Here is a 19,749-nt window from a genome sequence, read left to right on the forward strand (position 1 = left end):
TCATGTCCTGGGTTTAATAGGGGGGGGGTTATGGGTGTGTTTTAACAAAGAGAAACCAAGTATACCCCAAACTGCAACTCATCACTTCTAAAAAGAAAAGCAGGGGGCATTCATGCGGACGAATGAGTTTTCTGGCAAGCGAATTGGTTGTGGAACACCCTGACCTTTCTATGTCAGCGCAAACTATGAATTAAAACCACGAAAATCAAATTAGTGCATCTTAATTGTGTATGTTCTGCAACATTGCCACTGAATTTCACCTGAAACAAAACTGGGGCCAATTCAGGGAGCCCTGCTTGGTAAAATCGGTCAGAAGATTATTATTTTTTAAAAAGAATCTGTACGATGTTAGTGAAATTTCACTAATAATTTCACTGAAGAGTCTGCACACATCAGCAGTTTTGGTTATCACTGTAGAAAATGTACACTATAGGAAAGAGTTTGACCAAACTGCGGGAGGCAGTGCAAGACAGGAGTGCCTGGTGTGCTATGGTCCATGGGGTCACGAAGAGTCGGACACGACTAAACGACTAAACAACAACATAGGAAAGAGGGGTGCTAATAAGCTGATTTAAGGCATGTAGAGATTCATGCGTCACCCTACCCCTAAGGTCAAGGCTGTCATCATTTCCTTATCTTCCTGAGCTCAAGAAACAATGAGAGAGGTTGCAAATAATTTACAGATTTAAGACAGAGAGGATTAGGCTGCACTCCTGCACAGATGTACTTGGAAGAAAATCCTATTCAGTCAGTTGGACTTTTGAGTATATTTGCATAGGATCCGGCCACTCATGACTTGTCTGAATCCTGCCGCTGGTTTCATGCAGGTGCTTGTTGGAATCCTGCCTCTGCCACGAACTAGCTAGACAGCCTTAGGCATGCCACTTACTTTCAACCCCCATTCTCCCATCTGCAAGATGAGGATCACAACAGTGGCCTAACTTGAAGGTTTGTTGGAAGAGGAACTGTGCATGGAATGCTTCGGACGCACCAAAGTGCTCCAAAGTGATCAAAATCTCTGGGTACATCCACTTAGCCATTAAGTCTGTCTCTGATCTGTAAGCTACTCTGATCGACAGATCCTCGCACACAGCAATTCAATGTGTGTGCACAACTTTGCTCATGGGCCTTCTCTCCTGCACATATGGTTGTACTAATGGTGCTAGTTGCTAGGAGAAAAGTGGAGAAGGAAGCCAAGATTCACACCCAAAATGAAAGGTAGACACCAGCAGAGTTGACTATGACAACTTATCCAGTGGGAAACATGTGCAAAGGTCTGCTCTGGCAAAGTGCTCTCTCCAGTGCATTGCGCACTTTGTGTGTGTGTGTGCACGTGCGCACTCACAGAGATTGCATTCTGCAAAGCAATTTGTGCGTTGCAGTCTGCTTCTGCACATAGGCTGCCCTTTCAGGGATCAGGGTGACTAGCTTTCACATTTCCTTCTCTTGATATATTGAGATGAGTGCAGGGTGAGAGGTGGAGGACGCGATTTGAACCAAAAGAAAGATAAGCAAAAAGGAAGGGGGACATTAATGGGATGTCCTTTGCAGATTAAAGCGAGCCCATCCTCCTGGACTTCCTCTGGATTTCCTCCCAAGGGAAATCTGGCGGCTAAATCGAATTTATTTTCCCTTTAAAAATCAAAATTCCCGTTCCCATCAACCAGGAAGATGGGCCACCAGGCAGATGGGCAAATGGGGTGGCCTGGCTGACAACTGCAAATCAGGCAAGAGGGAAGCTGTTAAAGGAGCAAGTTCTGAGAAAGGTATCGGATAGTGGGGTCAGGAGATGCCTCTGGTCTGACTCGATCGACAGCATCATATTATATTCTCATATCAGGGGAGTGACTACAGCTCAGTAGTAGGACACCTGCTTTGCATGCAAAAGGTCCCAGCTTCAAACTCAGTCAAAAGGGGCAAGTGATGTTGTTGTTGTTGTTTAGTCGTTTAGTCGTGTTCGACTCTTCGTGACCCCATGGACCAGAGCACTCCAGGCACTCCTGTCTTCCACTGCCTCCCGCAGTTTGGTCAAACTCATGTTCGTAGCTTCGAGAACACTGTCCAACCATCTCGTCCTCTGTCGTCCCCTTCTCCTAGTGCCCTCAATCTTTCCCAACATCAGGGTCTTTTTCAAGGATTCTTCTCTTCTCAAGAGGTGGCCAAAGTATTGGAGCCTCAGCTTCATGATTTGTCCTTCCAGTGAGCACTCAGGGCTGATTTCCTTCAGAATGGATAGGTTTGATCTTCTTGCAGTCCATGGGGCAAGTGATAGGAAAGATCAATGCCTGAGTCTTTGGAGTGCTGCTGTCTGTTGAGCTGACATTACTCTGGTAGATGGACAAGTGCTTAAGGCTTGGTAGACGGCTGCTTCTTATTCTCCTATTCCAAGTTAGCTGTGTCCCACACAAGTTGCAGTGGGGAGCTGTTGATTCTTGAGAGAGCAGGACCGGGGCGTTTTCTCGTGCAAACAAATCAGCAATAATGGAGCTCTCACCGGCGAGCAGGGCTGGGCACGATGCTCCTTTGAGGCATCAAATGCAAACCATAGAAGCCTCCAAGGCTCTTTCGAGCACTCACACTGGTAGTCTTCTTGCGAGAGCTGTGCAAGGTGTGGTTACCAAATGCTTCTCCATTAACCCCCCACTCTCTGCCTTTATTTTGGAATGGTTCAGATATTTGCCATTTGTCAGCTGGAGCAACCTGAACCTCTCCAGGGACATGGGACACTTTTGCTTACAGCTGCTGCGATATTTTCCATGAGTGCAGAGGGTACAAGATTGCCTGCGGCCCTCATGCAAATCTCCACTGGGAAAGTGGTGGTTGTAACTGGAGAGACCAGGAAATGCTTCGCTTCTGCCACTGGAGAAAAACAAAACAAAAAAAACCCCTGCCCCCAACAACCTTCACAGAAAATGTTTCAGGAGACTTCATCCTGCACAACCATGCAATAAAAATACCTGGATGTGTTTTTTGAGGACCAGAGAGTCTTCTCTTGGTTTACAAGTGATTGTTGCACTAGTGTTTTGCCTTGCAAACTATTAATGAGCACGTTTAGATTCCCCCCCCCCCCAGGTTGCTTGTAAGACATTGGGACAATTTTTCTCCTATTGTCATATGATATAAACCAGGCGTAGCCAAGCAGGAGATGCCCTCAGTAGGTTTTGAACTACAACTCCCATCATCCCTGACCATTGGTCACACTGGCTGGAGCTGATGGGAGTTGCAGTCTATAACTTCTGGAGGGCGCCATGTTTGCTGCTCCTGACAGAACAATCCTGCACTTAAAAAAAAAGTTTCCCCACTTGGTCCCATTTTTTGTTCATCAGTGGCAACAAACGTTTTTCTTACTGCTACCTTTCTTCACATGGGAAGTTTAGGATTGTTTACATGGAGTCACTAGCACATATCCAGACTGACTTTATTGTTGCTCACAGCGATTCCTAAGTCTTACTACACTACCAAGCTGGGATAACTTGCTACTATTACCAAGCTGGGATAGCACAATTGGTAGAGCTTGAAGCTCCAGACTAATGTACTAAAGCTCTGGACTGGTATTTTGAATGGTGAACTCACTATTCACACACACACAGAAAGACTTTTTTGTTGTTCTGTTCAGGTCCCAGCACAGAGTTTCAGAATAATATCAGTAGTGTACTTAGCGAGAGACATCGTAGCTATTATCCCTTTCATTGAGCCTAACCTAGGATACAAAAGATTCTTCTTCTCCTTTTGGAGGGTATTTAGGGGGGATTATCTACTATTTGCTGCAATTTTTTTCAGTGTAGAAACATTCCCATTTATCACTGACGATCCATGCAGTCGTGCATATTTCACATCATGGGACATAAAAACAGAATAAAACGCCGAAACACAAGCTCTAAACTCTAAAAACAATGAAACAATTTCATCAGATATAAAATTGACCTTCCACAATTGACTGGGGAATTCTTCTTAAGCAAAAATGTCATCAGCAGGCACCTAAACATTATCACGCTAGGTGCCTGTCTGATTTGGGCTTGTCATTGATTCCAGAGAGCTGGAGCTGCAACACTAAAAAACCCATTTCTAGTCCAGGCTAAGCCCATCTCTGGAATAGGGACATGCAAAGCTGCCTTATGTTTGCCCTCTCACCCAGGGTTATCTCCCCTGACTACAGCAGTGGTCTGTGGCCAGTTCTTCCCCATCTCTTCCTACTGGAATGAACTTGGGATCTTCTGCAAACTTTGTGCTCTACCACTGAAGTCAAGTCCTCCCCAATTCCCTCTTTGAGATCTCCACATAGCCCATCTCAGCACCACCAGAAGAATCATCCCTCCATTGGCTTGATGGATAACTGCTGTTGTGGCCAGGCAGCAGAGGATAGGCCACGGCTGTCGGAATGACGTCCGCAGTGACAGTTTCTTCTAACCCAAACATAGGTCCAAACATTCACAAAGAGTTCTCCGGTTCCTTTCTGCGAGCGACGTTCCTATTCAAGTGGTTTCTTCTTCCATCTGAATGTAACATGACTCGATCCAGGCTTACCCTGGCGATTGTTTCGGTGTCACGGCTAATTTAGAAACCTTGTCAAGGGAAAGGGTGTAAATTACACTCTTGTGTTTGGCACTGTATGGCTGGAGGAGTTTGTCTCATTAAGACGGACGGGCCTCAAGCCAGACACTTAATAATTAATGGATCGAAGGGCAGTCAAAGCCGACTGCCAGGCTGCTGTTACAGAGCCCATTCGTTTCCACTCCATTGTAGTCTAACATTATGATAATATAAATACCTGTCCTAATGCACCATCCAGTAACATTCCTCTTCCTAGCAAAGACCAACTGGCAAACAACTGCTTGATTTTGGGCAAGAACAGATGCACTTTGAGGGAGTTTACATTCAGTTAGCCGGTCCAGACTAAATATGGATTCGCAGCAGTGCTATTTTTCTAGAAAAAGAGGTGCCGGAACTCACCATGAATGCCTTCCTTGTTCTCTTAGAATGGCAGTGCAGCACACCTGAGAGGTGCTGGAACTGAGCTCAGGTGATTTCTAGCTAGAAAAAAGCCCTGATTCAGAGACTCATAGAATCATAGAATTGTAGAGTTGGAAGGGACTGTGAGAGTCATCAGATCCAACCCCCTTCAAAGCAGGAATCCCTTTGCCCAATGTGGGGCTTGAACCCATGACCCTGAGATTAAGAACCTCATGCTCTGCTGGTATTTCTGCCTCCCTGTGGCTGGATCCATTGCCACTCCACCAATGCCTGAGATGAAAATTTGCATGTTCCCACACTGTTGCCACCCTTCCTTGGGTGGCAATGGTGTGGGAATCTGCTTGATCTGGCCAAGACACTTGATTTCATCATTCAGCCGTATGCAACTTTGTACCCCGTGGAGACCCCAGTAAAGCGGATGTGAAAGACAGAGCCAACCCCTCATCTGAAGTAGTATGTCCCTTTGCATCCTTTCCAGTGCTTAACTTGAGCCAGGGCTTCCCCCCCACTTGCTTGGACATTGAAAAGGCACATTGCCTTTGAGCATGTGCAGAGTGCATTTCCCTCGGGGCAACCAATCACCCTCTGTGCACACAGGATTAGGGCAGGGGCGTGATTTCCTAACCCTCTCCAGCCCTATCACTTCCCACTACCAAAATGGAGCACAGATTCTTCCTCTTGGAAAGCTTTTTATGCATTTTCTGATTTATATATATTTTTGACAGGTAACGACAGATTTGGCTAAATTAATTGTATTTGGAACAGGTGTCCTAATGATGCCCTCCGGGTATCTTGCAATCATTTTGTAACATTGTCCCCCTCCCTTCCAGCCCGTATTGCGTTACACACAAACCTTACACGGCGGCCACCTAAGCAGAAATAAACAACCCCGCTGAAGATTCTCACAATTCCGTCTTTAAGATCCAGCCTAAGCTGCTTTTTCTTGTGACTGCAAAGATTGCTGGCTCTCTGGTTACAACGTGTGTGCTTGCAGCTACTATCCTTCCATAAATAGCTCCATGTGGCTGCTTCTTTTCAAAGTGTTCAGTCAATGGCATAAATAGAGAACTGGAATCTAAAAATACCTTCCTCGCGCTGTGCCCCCCCCCCCAAGCAAGCAGCATCTTCAACGCTTATTGAAGGATGCAAAATCATTCCTCTGGTTTAATGCAGAAAATGCCCCCTTCCCCAGCAGGTTGAGGTTATCATGTGCAAATCAGGATTCCCCACAATTCAATTATCTCCCTTTCCCTTCTTCTTTTCTCCCTTTTTCTGAGAAAAAAACGGTTAGAGACCTTTCCCGTAGATTCCCTGTTCCTTACAGGTCACGGGCGCACGTCTTAATTTAGCAACAGACAGCCCTTGAAATAGAATCGGGGGATGGAGAGAGAGAGAGAGAAAGAGAAAGAAAGAGATGCATTAAGTCATATCCCAAGGCTGAGGATATATTCCACACAATGCTACAGCAGCCGTTCCTATTTTTAGCACCAGCGTGTAGGAGTTATCGCAGCTTGAATACTAATCATTTACGGTGTGCACGAGTGAAACAGGCGGAGGGGTAGAAGAGAGCATCACTATGGGAAAATAAAATAATAATTTAAGAAAAGGGAACAGACCAGCCAGCCAACCAGCCAGCCGCCCCTCCCTCCCTTCCCGCCACATGGAATATTAAAAGGATCTATAATAAGATTGGCACAAGCGGAATATTAGAAGGCAAAGGAATGCGTGGGAGTTGATTGCTGGCTATTGTTATAAATTAATCAACAAAATTACGGGAGCCTGGCAGAGTTTAGAGTACAAGGAACGTGTGTTCCCTGAAGCAGGGCTGCTATACAATGTTCCAGCTCGTAAGGGCAGCACGGATGACTCAGACAGAGATGTGGCATTGCAAAGCGATCATTTAGACTTCTAAAAAGTCCATCGATTTCCCCCTCTGAAAACAATCCTCGTTGTGCTAACCGGGGGGACGGGATTGGCTGCTTCGTGTTTGCCGAAGCCCGCTTTAAGTGGCTGCCAGGGGAAGAGCTTGACACTGACATCTGTGTAACCCTGCTGCGAAGGAGTGTGATGGTTTTGGCAGGGCACCAGGCAAGGTGGACTGTGTGGTGAGCCGAGAGAGGGGGGGGGAAGAGGGACAGAGGAAGAGCAGCAGCGCAGCTGGTCTTGATGAGGAAAGTCATCTCTCTCTTCATCTTTCCTGCAGAAAGGAATGACCAAACGGAACAGGAAGAAAGGAGAGAGATCAAACAGAGGCTGACGAGAAAGGTAAGGTGCCCCCCCTTCCTTCACTCAAATATTCCTTGTCTTGGTCCTATGTTTTGCACGTGGTTGGTAAGCAGGTCCTACTGTAGCCAAGCATGAGAATAACAAATGGCAGCAGGAACCCAGGCTGTTGTCTGAGCAACTGAAGCCTGCATAAGGGTGATGGCTCGCCTGCAAATAGAGTCCTAACCCCCAGGTAGCTTATGATGGAATCGTAATCGCAGAACATGTTGGTCATGACCAACCCTCATTTCAGGGCTTGTCCACACTTGCACCTGTCCCATGCTTAGAAAGCATAAGTCTGAGTGGTTTTCCCAGTCCTCTCCCAGGGGGGAAAACATCAACAAGAAGAAATCTGGAACTGTCATTTGTGCCAATTGAGCAGTTTTCGCCAGGGGGAATCAACAGGGCAAGAGGAAGAGTGGATAAGCCCTCAGTTGGGTTGGGTCATCTCTAACTTTGTCTGGATGATGCCCCATGACTTGTGTGTACTTTTAAACAGGTTAGCCAGGCATCAGAAGGAATGATGTCTTGGTTGGTTGGTCTACAGGTGGGAACATAGGTTCAATGTTCCACAGGAACCCCATTTGTGGTGCGACAACAAAGCATTGTATTGCAGCTGGGGATCTACCACAGACCTCAGGTGAGCTGCAGGCTAGGATTTGCTTTTGCACGGGTTGCATTCCAACAGGTGCTGGCCCTTGCAGTGCCCCCTCCTCTGTCATAGTTTGCCCTTGGCAAATCATGTGTATGATAAGCAAAGTCATCAAGTTGAAGGAAGCAAATTATGCCCTCAGCTAAGTGGTGACCATTTGCTTTCACACTTCACTTTTTGCTACCAAAACAGTTTTGTTAACATACATATGCAGACACAGACACACACCCTGTGGCGAGAAACCCACAGTACTCCGGCTCCCTTCATGGTAGCAGGTGTACATTCCTGTATGATGTTCCTCAGTGCAAAGCTTTTTATGCTTATAAGTTTGCTGACCTCTCCGTGTATGTAACCAAGGGTAGCTAGCTGCATTTATACCCTGCTTTTCCACTCTAAAAATGGAGTTGCTCAAAGAAGCCAGCATGCCGAAAGGGCAACAATCCATTATTAGAACACAACTGCCAGACTAAAAGCAGCACCAAGATGACAAACAGCCCAAAGTAACAATCAATAAATTTAATTAATGAACAGAGAGAAATGTTTACAGGGAAATGTCTTTGGTTGCCAGCAGAACAAGACAAGAGAGGAAGATAGCTAGACTTCTTTACAAAGTGCTGAATCCTTGTGCTGGGAGTGCAGACAAACTGCTGTGGAGCTCAGGAAAGAGCCTGCAGAATTTAGCTTGTGCTTTATAAAAAATATGTATTGCAAGTTCAGCTTTGTCGAGTTGTAGGTTTCTGGTAACGGGATATTTAAAACCCCTTTGTGCCAGCAACCAGAATTACCAGCATTAGGATAATTCTCAGAGGGAGTTTTGTTCATTCATTCCCTGAGGGAGCACATGTACAAATCCTTTGCAGATAGCTCTAAATATAGCCTGGTGTTAAAAATGAATGGTACGAGGTCCTATAAACCTTTTCTCAGAAAGTAACGCCAAGATTCATTCATAAGACACGTGGACCAAAAATGAAAGTCAATGCTGGTTTACTCTGGAGCCTGTAAATGAGACTGTGTAACACACTGTTTACACATGACTTCTTCCAAAGAATCCTGGGAGCTGGGAGCCAGATTCAATTAATCGGTTTCACTAGCAGAAGCCCAAATAGGGCTCTTCCCCCATTTCAACCTCCCCCCCCCCCATGGCTTTGATGTGTCAGGAGAAGCCCTCTGGCCAACCTTGTGTAGGGGGAGGAGACAGGAGACCACTTCATTGGGCAAGGTGAAAGATTTGTGCTGACAGAGGGTTTGTTTTAGCGTGACACTGAATTCCTCCGTGTAGATTGTTAAGGGTGCTGGGAATTGTAGCTCTGTGAACACGTAAGCTACAATTCCCGGGATTATTTGCTGGGAGCCATGTGCTTTAAGTGTATGGTGTGCACGTAGCCTGAAAATTCAAACCTCCCTCCTGTGGGATTGCATTTGAACAAGGAGAAAGCTGCTGGGTCAGACAGTGGCTAACCAGAAGCCTATAAGAGCCCCTTTGCCTTGGTGATAGGATGAAAGGGACCTACATTCATTGAGCTCCTCCATGTCAGCAGGAACCCTGGCCAATCAGGGATCATCCGGGTGGAATCCTACTCATGTACACCTGCATACAAGTAGATCCCTTTCATACTACTCATTGAAGTTGCAGGCTGGGGAAAGGGTTTCCTTGATATAATGTGTGAACAGGAAAATTTCCCAAGCAGTAAATAAATATAGCACTACAGCAGAGAGATATTGCACAGTTACAACAATGCAAATCTAGAGTAGCAATGGCAGTTGAGTATTTGCACCTGTGTAAATGACCTGAGGTTCCGGATCTCTGTCATGTGAAGATGGACTTCCTGGATTTCAAATACACAAACCAAGTTCCCCTTTATGTTCCTAAATGCAATTATGGGAATGAGCAAGAAACTGATGAAAAATCGGTCTTATTACCATGCAATATTTATATGGCGACTTTCCTCTCCCTTTCAAAGCTTAATCAAAGACCGACAGTTGACGAATTAAGAGACAGAAAAATCCTAATTCGATTCAGTGATTATGTGGAAGTGGCAAAGGCACAGGATTATGACAGACGAGCAGACAAGCCATGGACAAGGCTCTCAGCAGCTGATAAGGTACAGCCCTATTTGCAGTTGTTGTGATGTGCATCTATTTGCATTTGTTTGTTTGATATACCACTGATGCAGCATGACTCTCTACATTAGACGAGCCATATAACAGTCATGTAAGCATTGCATCCAGATGTAAGACATAACTTAAGGACAGACTGCACATTGCACTAATTTCCAGCGGTTAGTTTCTTGCATCAAAAACAACAAACTGTCTTGTGGTTCCCTAACAACTGTAAACAAGTTTATAATCAATAGGCTGATCTTTCAGGTGCCACAAACCTCTTTTAATTATGTGACCCTATTTGCTGTTTTTAAACTAACATTTGAAAACATTGCGAAAACTAACATGCCTAGCGATAGTTCTAGATATGTGCAGCCCTAAAGGATCACACTGAGGATAAAGGGCACAGCACCCATTTGTGCCTATAATTCTTCATCCAGGTAGGAATATACATGTAATAGTCTACTTGCATAGTATGGTCCCTGGCAGGATTGGGGCATCTACCATAAAGCTTAGCTTATGATCTTCAACCAGTATATAAGTGTTTAGCATGCTCCATAACCACCTATGGCAGTACAAGGCAATCCAACATAGAGCCAGCACAGCCGGGTGACTCAGTCATTTCAGTGTAGAAACGCAAGGGCATTTTTTTTGCAGGGGCATTATTTATTTGCTGCTGTTCTTTCTTGAACTGGTGAAATCCAAATTAAGGTACTGGAATGTACTTCACCATGATTTTTCAAGATGCACATCCCAATTATGTTTTAAGATTTGTTTTAATGAAATTGCAAAGCACTTTGACTTTTTAGAAGTGGCATACAGATATTTGAAATCAAGTAATTCGTGTCCATCCACACATACAGCAAAGTGAATCTATAGCAAAGCAGGTAACATGACTAGTGAATTGCTTGAGAATGTAATTGCACATATGAAGAGGCAAATGAAGGAGCATCTCTACAGTATAGTTGTTGTTGTTTTTAGTTTTGCACAGCAATCTGGCACAATGTTCCTCTTTTTTTACACAGCGAAACTGTTTTCTCCCTACATGCAGATGTCATGAATTATTTGTGTTTTGCATTTTTAACAAGGCTTGTTAATAGGTAGCTTAGGGACCTTAAGTTTCATCTGCTTAAAGCAGAAGGAAAAAATCATTGTCCTGATCAGGGGGTTGTTGTTGTTATTCAGGTCTGACTCTTCGTGACCCTATGGATCAGAGCACGACAGGCACTCTTGTCTTCCACTGCCTCCCACAGTTTGGTCAGACTCATGTTGGTAGCTTCAAGAACACTGTCCAACCATCCCGTCCTCTGTTGTCCCCTTCTCCTTGTGCCCTCCATCTTTCCCAACATCAGGGTCTTTTCCAGGGAGTCTTCTCATGAGGTGGCCAAAGTATTGGAGCCTCTGTCCTTCTAGTGAGCACTCAGGGCCAATGATCTGATTCAGAATTAGGCAGCCTTCTATGTTTCTGTGCTCCTGGATGAATGAGCATCACTTGGTAGAAATTTATCAAACAAATACATATTCACAAACAAAGCTATGAATTTGAACAGGCCCTCACAATTTGAGGTAAGCACATGGCAAAGCAGTCAGATGACCTGGGAGCTCAAAAGCTAGTGGACCGTTCTATGCAAGAGTTAAACCAGACCTCCTTTTGCCCTTCCAACTGTTATGATTTTATACTGAGAAGGAGCAGATTGTAGTCAATGTTGGATTCTTGATTTGCATTTTTCTTTAATGCCCTTTCTTTCTGATTTTAAAAGGTTAATTAACTTTGTTTTCCTTTGAACTTTCTAGGCAGCCATTCGCAAAGAGCTAAACGAGTACAAAAGTAACGAAATGGAGGTGCATGCATCAAGCAAGCATTTGACAAGGTGGGTTACTTATTGCAAACAACTGATTAGTACTTTTATCAATTTGCCATTCAAGTTCTGTGGTTACAGCTCCAGTAGCCAGATTGGGGTGGGCGGTGGGGAATGCAATGGGCACATGCACTTAAAAAAATAATTATCTTGCTTCCTCATCAAATTGGGACTATATGCACATGGAAGCTGCCTTGTAGCAAACTCAAATTCTTTGGCTTAGTGGCACAGAACTGAAGCAACAAAAATAATAACAATAAAAAATGAAGACCTATTTTAGAATATTAACTGAAAGACCCTGCCAACAAGAAATAATGTTAGGTGGCAAAGGCCTTTCAACCAGGTTCAGAGTTCAGGTATAACTTAATTATCCTCCCCTTAAAAAAAGAAAACAAACGGGAAGACCTATAATAATTTAAACTCCCCCTTCTCAAAAATGAGTAAGTAAAGATCAGGACAATACTCCCATCCGTGTTCGCATGTATCTCCCTAACCACAATTCACAAGTGACATCTGTCACTCCCATTCATCATGGAAGCAACAGTTCTTATATCCTTCCTGCAATCCAAAAAAATGTATTGATCTCTACAGTATCTTCCCTAACAGGTTGCCTTTCTCAAGATGCACATTTATTTCTTTTGCTTGCTTGAAAAAGTGGTCAGATGATTCAAAATAGGTACTGTGCAAAGCTAGCATAATAATAATAATAATAATAATAATAATAATAATAATAATAATAATAATAATAATAAACAACTTGTGAAATTTCCAGCTCCATGTCATCTTCCATTTAAGGTATAGGTTGGTTTGAAAAGCTTTTAGAGCACGTAAATCTCAATCCTCCTAATTTGGGTGAACACCGACCAGCATTTCCAAAGTAGTAACTTGCTATGATTTACATTATACTAATGGTTAAGCCATTATATCCTGTGAATCTGGAGCCTATTCCCTTGTTTGGGCAACTTTTTAATCTAGTATGGAGTTCTGGTCAAGTACCTAAGTGTGATAACTGCAGCAATGAAAACTGCAAATACTTCCAGCATTATGCGCAATTCCTTTAAAAGGGCATAAATGGATGTTTTCAAATTGCAACCCATGTTTGCAATATTGCCAGTTTGGCCAGTTTGCTCATAATAAACCAATCAAAAGAATATTAAGGGCAGCACGATCCTGAATGTTTCATATTTGCCACATTTTATTGATTCCAATAGTGTTGAATCATTTTTTTTTGGGGGGGGGAGGACTATTTTTAGAGTTGCTGCCAAAATTCTGCCTCCGATGAAATGCAATGTGACTTTGGAGCATAGCTGCCAAGTTTTCCCTTTTCTCGCGAGGAAGCCTATTCAGCATAAGGGAAAATCCCTTAAAAAAGGGATAACTTGGCAGCTATGCTTTGGAGGTTTCTCCTCCAGGGAAATACATAAGAGATCTTGAGAGAAGCAAGTGAAATGTCTCAGGCTGAAGGTGACATATGTTTACAAGGGTTTGTGTCCTACAATGAAATTCAAAGTGAATTTGGGGTTTTTGCCTCTTAAGCAAAGTTAAGAGGCCAAACTAGTCAACAATTTCAAGGGAAACCAAAATGTCTGTCACTTCATGGTCAATTCACACCCCTAAATGATGGTCTATTGACAAATTACTCTTTATTATGATATAATTTTGAAGAACTGTCATTGCCACTAATGTCCCCTCCTCCTTCTTTTCGACCTGCAGATTCCACAGGCCATAGAGGTTTTCTTCTGAGAAGAATTTGTCTACTTTTTTGATACCACTACTGAACATGCATCAGGGAAAGTATGAAGGTCTTTCCTTGAGGTTCAGTCTATGACAAGCTGATGTTTCGTGTTCAAGAAGGGACTCTGCAGATTTGGTCTCTGCAGCACACACTTTAAAGGGAGCAGCTATAGCAGAGGACGGACTTCGCCTCGGAGCTACAAACAACACCTGCTGGGTGGGAGGATTAGCTGGAAATGACTGTCGAGATCATCAAAAAGGAACCTATTGCTCTCCTTTGTTACTTGTTATTAAACTGTATTGCAGCATATCTTGGGAAAGGAGATGTTGTGCATGTACAGGCTTTTTTACCATTCCAAGGCCTCTGACATAAAGGACATGGTGCACATCGCCATTCAGTATTATCATGGTGACAAGACATCTGGAACTTATCACGATTAGTTTGTATAAAACACTTAATTTCATGTTATACAAAATGATTTACTATATTATGGTTTCTTTCCTTTTTTTATATATGTCTAACAAAACACAGCTGCGGCATTTTTGGGGGGGGGAGGGGACTCCTGTTATTATTATTTTCTTTAATTAAATGATTACTTACTGCAGAAAACAGATCCACGGCTTTCCATGTTTGGTGGTGTTTGGGGAGGGGGGACTTAGAAGAAAAATATCGTATCCCATTTCATTCCCATCTCTCCCATTCTATGATTACTGCTGGGATAGCTCAATCAGTAGAGCATGAGATTCTTAATTCGGGGTCGTGGGTTTGAGCCCTGCATTGGGGTAATAGATTCCTGCATTGTAGCAGGTTAGATGATCCTTGTGGTCCCTTCCAACTCTACAATTCTAAGCAGATTTTAGACCATTATCTAAAATGAAGTCTCCCTGGAAGAGGATCTCAAGCTACATAAAGAAGTGTCTCAATAGGGGATGGCACTGGTGCAATTTGTAGCTACTGAAAAAAATCCTTCCTTTAGTACTTTTATATCTCACTTTCTATCATGGAATCCAAAGCAGTGTAAACTGAGTTGAACTCACTTATGGTATTCAGCTCCGTTGCACAAAGCAGTTGGGAATCTCTAACATGCAGCAATTGCCATGCCACATTCCAAGTCCTTGTGCGCTGACCAATCAAGCCTCGGAACAGACTCATCTAGGCACATACAACCCAGCCAGAAACTAATTGAATCTCCTAATTTTTCTATGTGCTTGAGACCACAAAAACAGCTGATCAACCGCAATACATTACCGGTTGGCCTGAGTTAAGGCATGAAAAATAAGCGGGGGGGGGGGGGGGGTTTACATATTGTAAAATCATACCATTTACTGAATTAATCTACTGGAATAATTTTATTTGACACTCTGCTACTCACCCTGGAGGACAAGTGTTCAACTAAATAACTATGTTGGTCTTTATGTGCACGAGTAATTCCCTTCCTAAATAATGTGATTGATGGCTAATCATTCCTTTTAAAAACAACAGATTTTATGGTGCATTTAAGTGCCTGCTGAACAGTTCTGTTTTCCTTCCACACAATTTATTTTAATTGGGAGCACTGCAGTGCAAAAATAAATGAATAATAATAATAAAAATCCCTACAGGATACTATGTATTGAAATCACAGCCGACAAAATCCTTTTGATGTATTAATGATGGATCTTCCCAATTCATGGCTTGTTACAAAGTGTAAAAACAACAGTCTCTTTTTTTAAAAAAAATCCCTGAACATTTAAAGACTGAGCACAGTATCATCCACACAGAGAACTACTGGGCCATATGCTGCAGCCACACACAACAGAACTTCCTCTCCCTCTCCCCTGCACACCCTCAAAAGTGGCACCAGAAGATCTCACAACTCTCACTGCAGCAGTGGATGCTTTTCTCTGTCACTGCCCTTTCCTGGGTCTAGTGATGTGTTTGGAGATTTTGTAAAAATGTAAAGTTTAATAACTTAAGCCAATTCACTCATGTCCTCATGCAAACACAACTGCGTGCATAGCCTAATAGATAGTTGATGCTGTCAGCTTAGACCATGCCAGACAGCTTTTTGAGTGGGAAGAAGAGGGTCTTGCCATCTCGAACAGGCACAAACTGCTCCATAAGTTAGATCTGGGTTTCGTCCCTCATACTCTTGTGAACACAAGTATATTTCCAAATGCGGATTGCTCAAGAAGTGAAGGAAGTGTACAATGTATATTATTATAATTCACATAAATAAGAGAAAGTGTGTTTTCAAAACACAGCAAAATCACTTGTATATCTTGTCAGTTCAAATACGTACTCTCCAGTAAATCAATTAGGTTGGTAAGAAAGAAATCTCACGAGGACCACCTAGTGAGGATAAGAAGCAATTGCATATAAGAGGACAGCATTTTCCAATGAACATTACTTCAAGTGGTACAGAAAAAAAATCACATAAAAATCTATCTCACAGGTTAGAGAACTGGACTGTTACTTGATCAAAGAATTCATAGTTGGTTTATCATCGGCCTTTTAAAAGAGTAATACTTTAACATTTACAACTGAATAAATGAAAGCTATGTGGGCTGTTTGCTATTACACTTAATGCATCAGAACTAAAATAGCCTCCATCTTGAGGACAAAATCACCCACCTCCACCTAAACTCAAGAGCTGCTGTTGAAACAGTGGCTGATAAGATGTATCATCCTGTCTAATTTTGTAGGGTCAATTTGTTTTGATTTCAGAGGATGAGGACAAGATGTTTGCAGCTGTGCAGTGCACAGTGCTACATGCTCTCTCAACCTATTGCATGTGCATTCATGTCAGCCATGGAGGGTTGGTTGGGTAAATCCAGGGCGTAGATAACTTTTTGTTGCATTTCAAGTGGTCACTGCTGCGTTGAAGGTGTTGGTTTGGCTGTTCATGAAAAAACGCCAGACTCAGAGGTTGATGCCAACTACTGCCAACTACAAATGCAACTTTTCTGGGCAAGGGGATAGTGGAGTTGTGGTTCAGCTGCAGATGCTTTTGAATAAAATTGATGGCCTTCACCTATTGTTGTCTAGGTTCAGGTCCAGTTTGGGGCTTGGTCACTATAATGAATGGCATTCTTGGAGAGGAACAAGGGGAATGTGACCCTGTTGATTCTATAGAATGTGGTTTATCTATATATATATATAAATCGTGTGAAAGTGCGGGATCCACTTTTCTCCGTAACCGCTTGACCGATCGTCCTGAAATTTTGACACAATGATCCAGGCCACTCCCCGAGCGTTGTTAGGGAAAAAATCCCTCAAATCTCACACCTTCGCAGGTACAAACCTCTTTTTCCACAAAGTAAAACAGCGCCCTCAAGTGGATTTCCTTCCACAGTACACCACTCCCTTCCTGTGAAATCTACACCACACCCACAAACCCCACCTCCACCACGAGATCCACCACTCACATACATCCATCCGGCAGAGGTGTTGAAGACCAAACCAACTGAAAACAGGCCTCTTCCAGCAACAAGGCCCAACATTGCCAAGTGGAGGTAGGGGCCTGCCTGGGGGGGGGAATGGGGGGGCCGAATAGGGGGCAGGGATACGTCATGGGTCAGAACAGGGTGGGGGGAGACACAGGGATGAAACCTGCCCTCTCCACAGTATCTCGCCTCGACTCAGGGGGATCTGAAGGGGGGCTATTACCCTCCATTTCACAGACTAACGCACAGCAACGCGTGCAGGGCCAGCTAGTATATATATATATAGAGAGAGAGAGAGAGAGAGCATTTGCCAAGGGTTTGGTTCAAGAGAGTAATATTGAGTGACTGTATCTCAGCCCCTGACCCCACTTTGATATGCATGCAATTACAGGACATATTCCTCCCCCCCCCATGCATATAATATGTATATAAACCACTGGGGATGGTAAGAAGACTGGGTGCAAGGTGACCCCAGTATGCTGACAACAACCAGCTGTACGTCTCTGCAAAATCTGAATCAGGAGCAGTCCTAAATCAGCTCCTCGATGCAGTCCTGAGAGATAAAAAAAAGTATAAATGAAGACGGAGACAAGATAGAGAACATATGGATGGGCAGTTACCAAGTAACTAGGAGCAGGTGCACAGATCTATCACTGCCCAGGTGACCTCAACAGCTTGGAGTACCCATTACCATTTTCATTTAGTGTGCCACCACCAACTGTTCCTAGACAGTGATAGCCCTGCTGCGGGAGTCCATATATTGCTAACCATTCAACTCTTAAGAGGGGGGGGGGGCTTTTCATGGACTGCTCAGCTGTTCATTTTTAGGAAATTGTAATGAAGTGTGTTGTGTTTTATTGTTTTCATGCAAACCACCTAAGAGATTTTGACAATATTAAGCAATAGAATTAAAACAAAACCCTAAATAAACATGGGATAAGATACGGTTAGAATCTGCAACAATAGCAAATTCAGGTTCTGTAAAATTCAGTATGTGGAATATTTATATTCTATAGCAGTGGCTCCCAATTAGCTACATACGTTGACTACCTGTTTTTCAAAAACCAAGCCACGGAACCGCTACTTTTGGGAATTTTGATATATCTATGGTAGTTTTTGCTATGTGAATGGTACTTCCGCGGAGCACCAACTGATAACCTTTGTTCTATAGAACTGCAGTAAATGAGATTATGTGGATTCCTTTTTATCACTGGCTCAAGGTGGTGGGAAAAGGGTAACGATTTGCTTCTACTGATATTTTGCAGAATCTATTTTAATTTTCTAAAATGTACATTTTTGTAACCTTAAATATACATTCCCAAAACAGTTAAAGAACACATTTAGAAATGTTTGGGTTATAAGAAATTCCAGCTGGAAGCTAAGATAACTTGGATTAAACTTGCATGAACACCATCTAATTTCCCTTTAACTGCTACAAAATTTCTAATTACAGATTGCATTTTGCAATGCATACATATGATCTCTCCTATTTTCAATAGTAATATTAACTTATCCAAAGACCTAATTTCTTTCCTCCTCATATGGGAAGTTTTTAAAAAGTACAGTTAATTCTTGGTTGAAGCAGGATTTAATCACAGCTAATTTTAAAGAATTAGCCCCATTCCAGCTAAAGTAAGTCATGACTAACTTAAGATGGCCATTGTATTTTAGAAAAATCCCTCGATTATTGGAATTCCTTTTAGAACACAATTTATTTTAATAGCAAAACATCACTTAACATAAAAATACTTTATCTACATAAATTACAATAATGATGAATAGCATTTTCATGAAAATTGTTTGCTCTCTATAATTACATCCTATCAACAAGTAGAAACCCTATTACAGAAATGATGGGTCACTCACATTACCAAAATGCAATACAAACATATTGTCTCTTTTAACTTGTTGCATTTACATCATAAACCACGTTAGAAGTTTTTATCTTCTACCATAAAGAGTGACTGTAGTCCTTTGCGAACATTAAGCAATTCTTCTTCATGCTGTGAAAAAAGTCATTACGTTAGGTTTTATTTCTTTTAAAATAATTTAACAAAAGAACTTTGTTTTAAAGTAATGTACAATGAAGATATAATTTTATTTTTACCATTTCCTTAAGGAATTTTTCTTGGAGCCCCTTCATGTCATCTTTCATTAGCTGCATCTAAAATAAAACAAAAAAATTGGTGTATTTTCACTTTTTAATTTTGACTAAAGCTGCAGAAAGCAAAGTCAAACCAAATGACTATAGTTTTTCTGAAATTCTTAGAGCTTCTGTGCTGAAACAGCATAGCTGGAAGATTGCCACTTGCCAGGCAACTAAGGCATCAGAAGTCCCAAGCCATCCTCTTGCAGTTTCAAAATAGGTTCTCTCATTCTCCTTTGCCTTTCTGCGGCCCTCCATGCACATCAGTTAAACGACAAGTGGAGAACCTTTGGTCCCCCAGATGCTTTCTGGGACTCAACAACTCCTGGAGTGCCAGAGGTTCACCACACCTAATATCAAAGAGAATTAAACTAGGAAGCAAGCATCACTGCTAGCAAAGGTTTCTATAAGAAAATTACCCAGAAGAGGGCACCTACCGTGTTTCACTGTTGTGGGTGTCTGCAATGCTAAGTTAGCTTGTCTGCTGACTGGTAGCAAGCAAGTGAATCATGCAGACCCAACACGGAGGTGGGTCATAATCTCTGCTGCAACTCTTTTTCAGAATGATTCAGAACTCCAAACATGTGGTAGAACTG

At 42.7% G+C, this 19,749-nt stretch overlaps 2 protein-coding genes across 7 annotated transcripts in view; one reads left to right on the plus strand and one right to left on the minus strand.

The window, feature by feature from the left end:
* The window catches only part of PHACTR3 (phosphatase and actin regulator 3), a 195,093-nt gene extending 181,085 nt beyond the window's left edge, over window positions 1–14,008 (plus strand). The window contains exons 11-14 of the mRNA XM_035123018.2: window positions 7,175–7,236; window positions 9,850–9,990; window positions 11,783–11,859; window positions 13,561–14,008. Of these exons, the coding sequence (XP_034978909.1) occupies window positions 7,175–7,236; window positions 9,850–9,990; window positions 11,783–11,859; window positions 13,561–13,576 (296 nt within the window). The 3' untranslated portion in view covers window positions 13,577–14,008. The remainder of the gene's footprint in view (window positions 1–7,174; window positions 7,237–9,849; window positions 9,991–11,782; window positions 11,860–13,560) is intronic.
* A 3,092-nt stretch (window positions 14,009–17,100) lies between these two features.
* SYCP2 (synaptonemal complex protein 2) overlaps window positions 17,101–19,749 on the minus strand; it is a 56,691-nt gene continuing 54,042 nt past the window's right edge. For 5 of the 6 annotated variants that reach the window (XM_060277329.1, XM_060277328.1, XM_060277324.1 and 2 more), the window contains 2 exons: window positions 19,115–19,171; window positions 18,701–19,010 (listed from right to left, as the gene is read on the minus strand). In XM_060277329.1, the coding sequence (XP_060133312.1) occupies window positions 18,939–19,010; window positions 19,115–19,171 (129 nt within the window). In that variant the 3' untranslated portion in view covers window positions 18,701–18,938. Of the gene's footprint in view, window positions 17,561–18,700; window positions 19,011–19,114; window positions 19,172–19,749 lie in introns of those variants that run through there. The other variant, XM_060277327.1, reaches the window with a different exon arrangement.

The sequence above is a fragment of the Zootoca vivipara genome, chromosome 7, assembly GCF_963506605.1.
Source record: "Zootoca vivipara chromosome 7, rZooViv1.1, whole genome shotgun sequence".
Taxonomy (NCBI): Eukaryota; Metazoa; Chordata; class Lepidosauria; order Squamata; family Lacertidae; genus Zootoca; species Zootoca vivipara.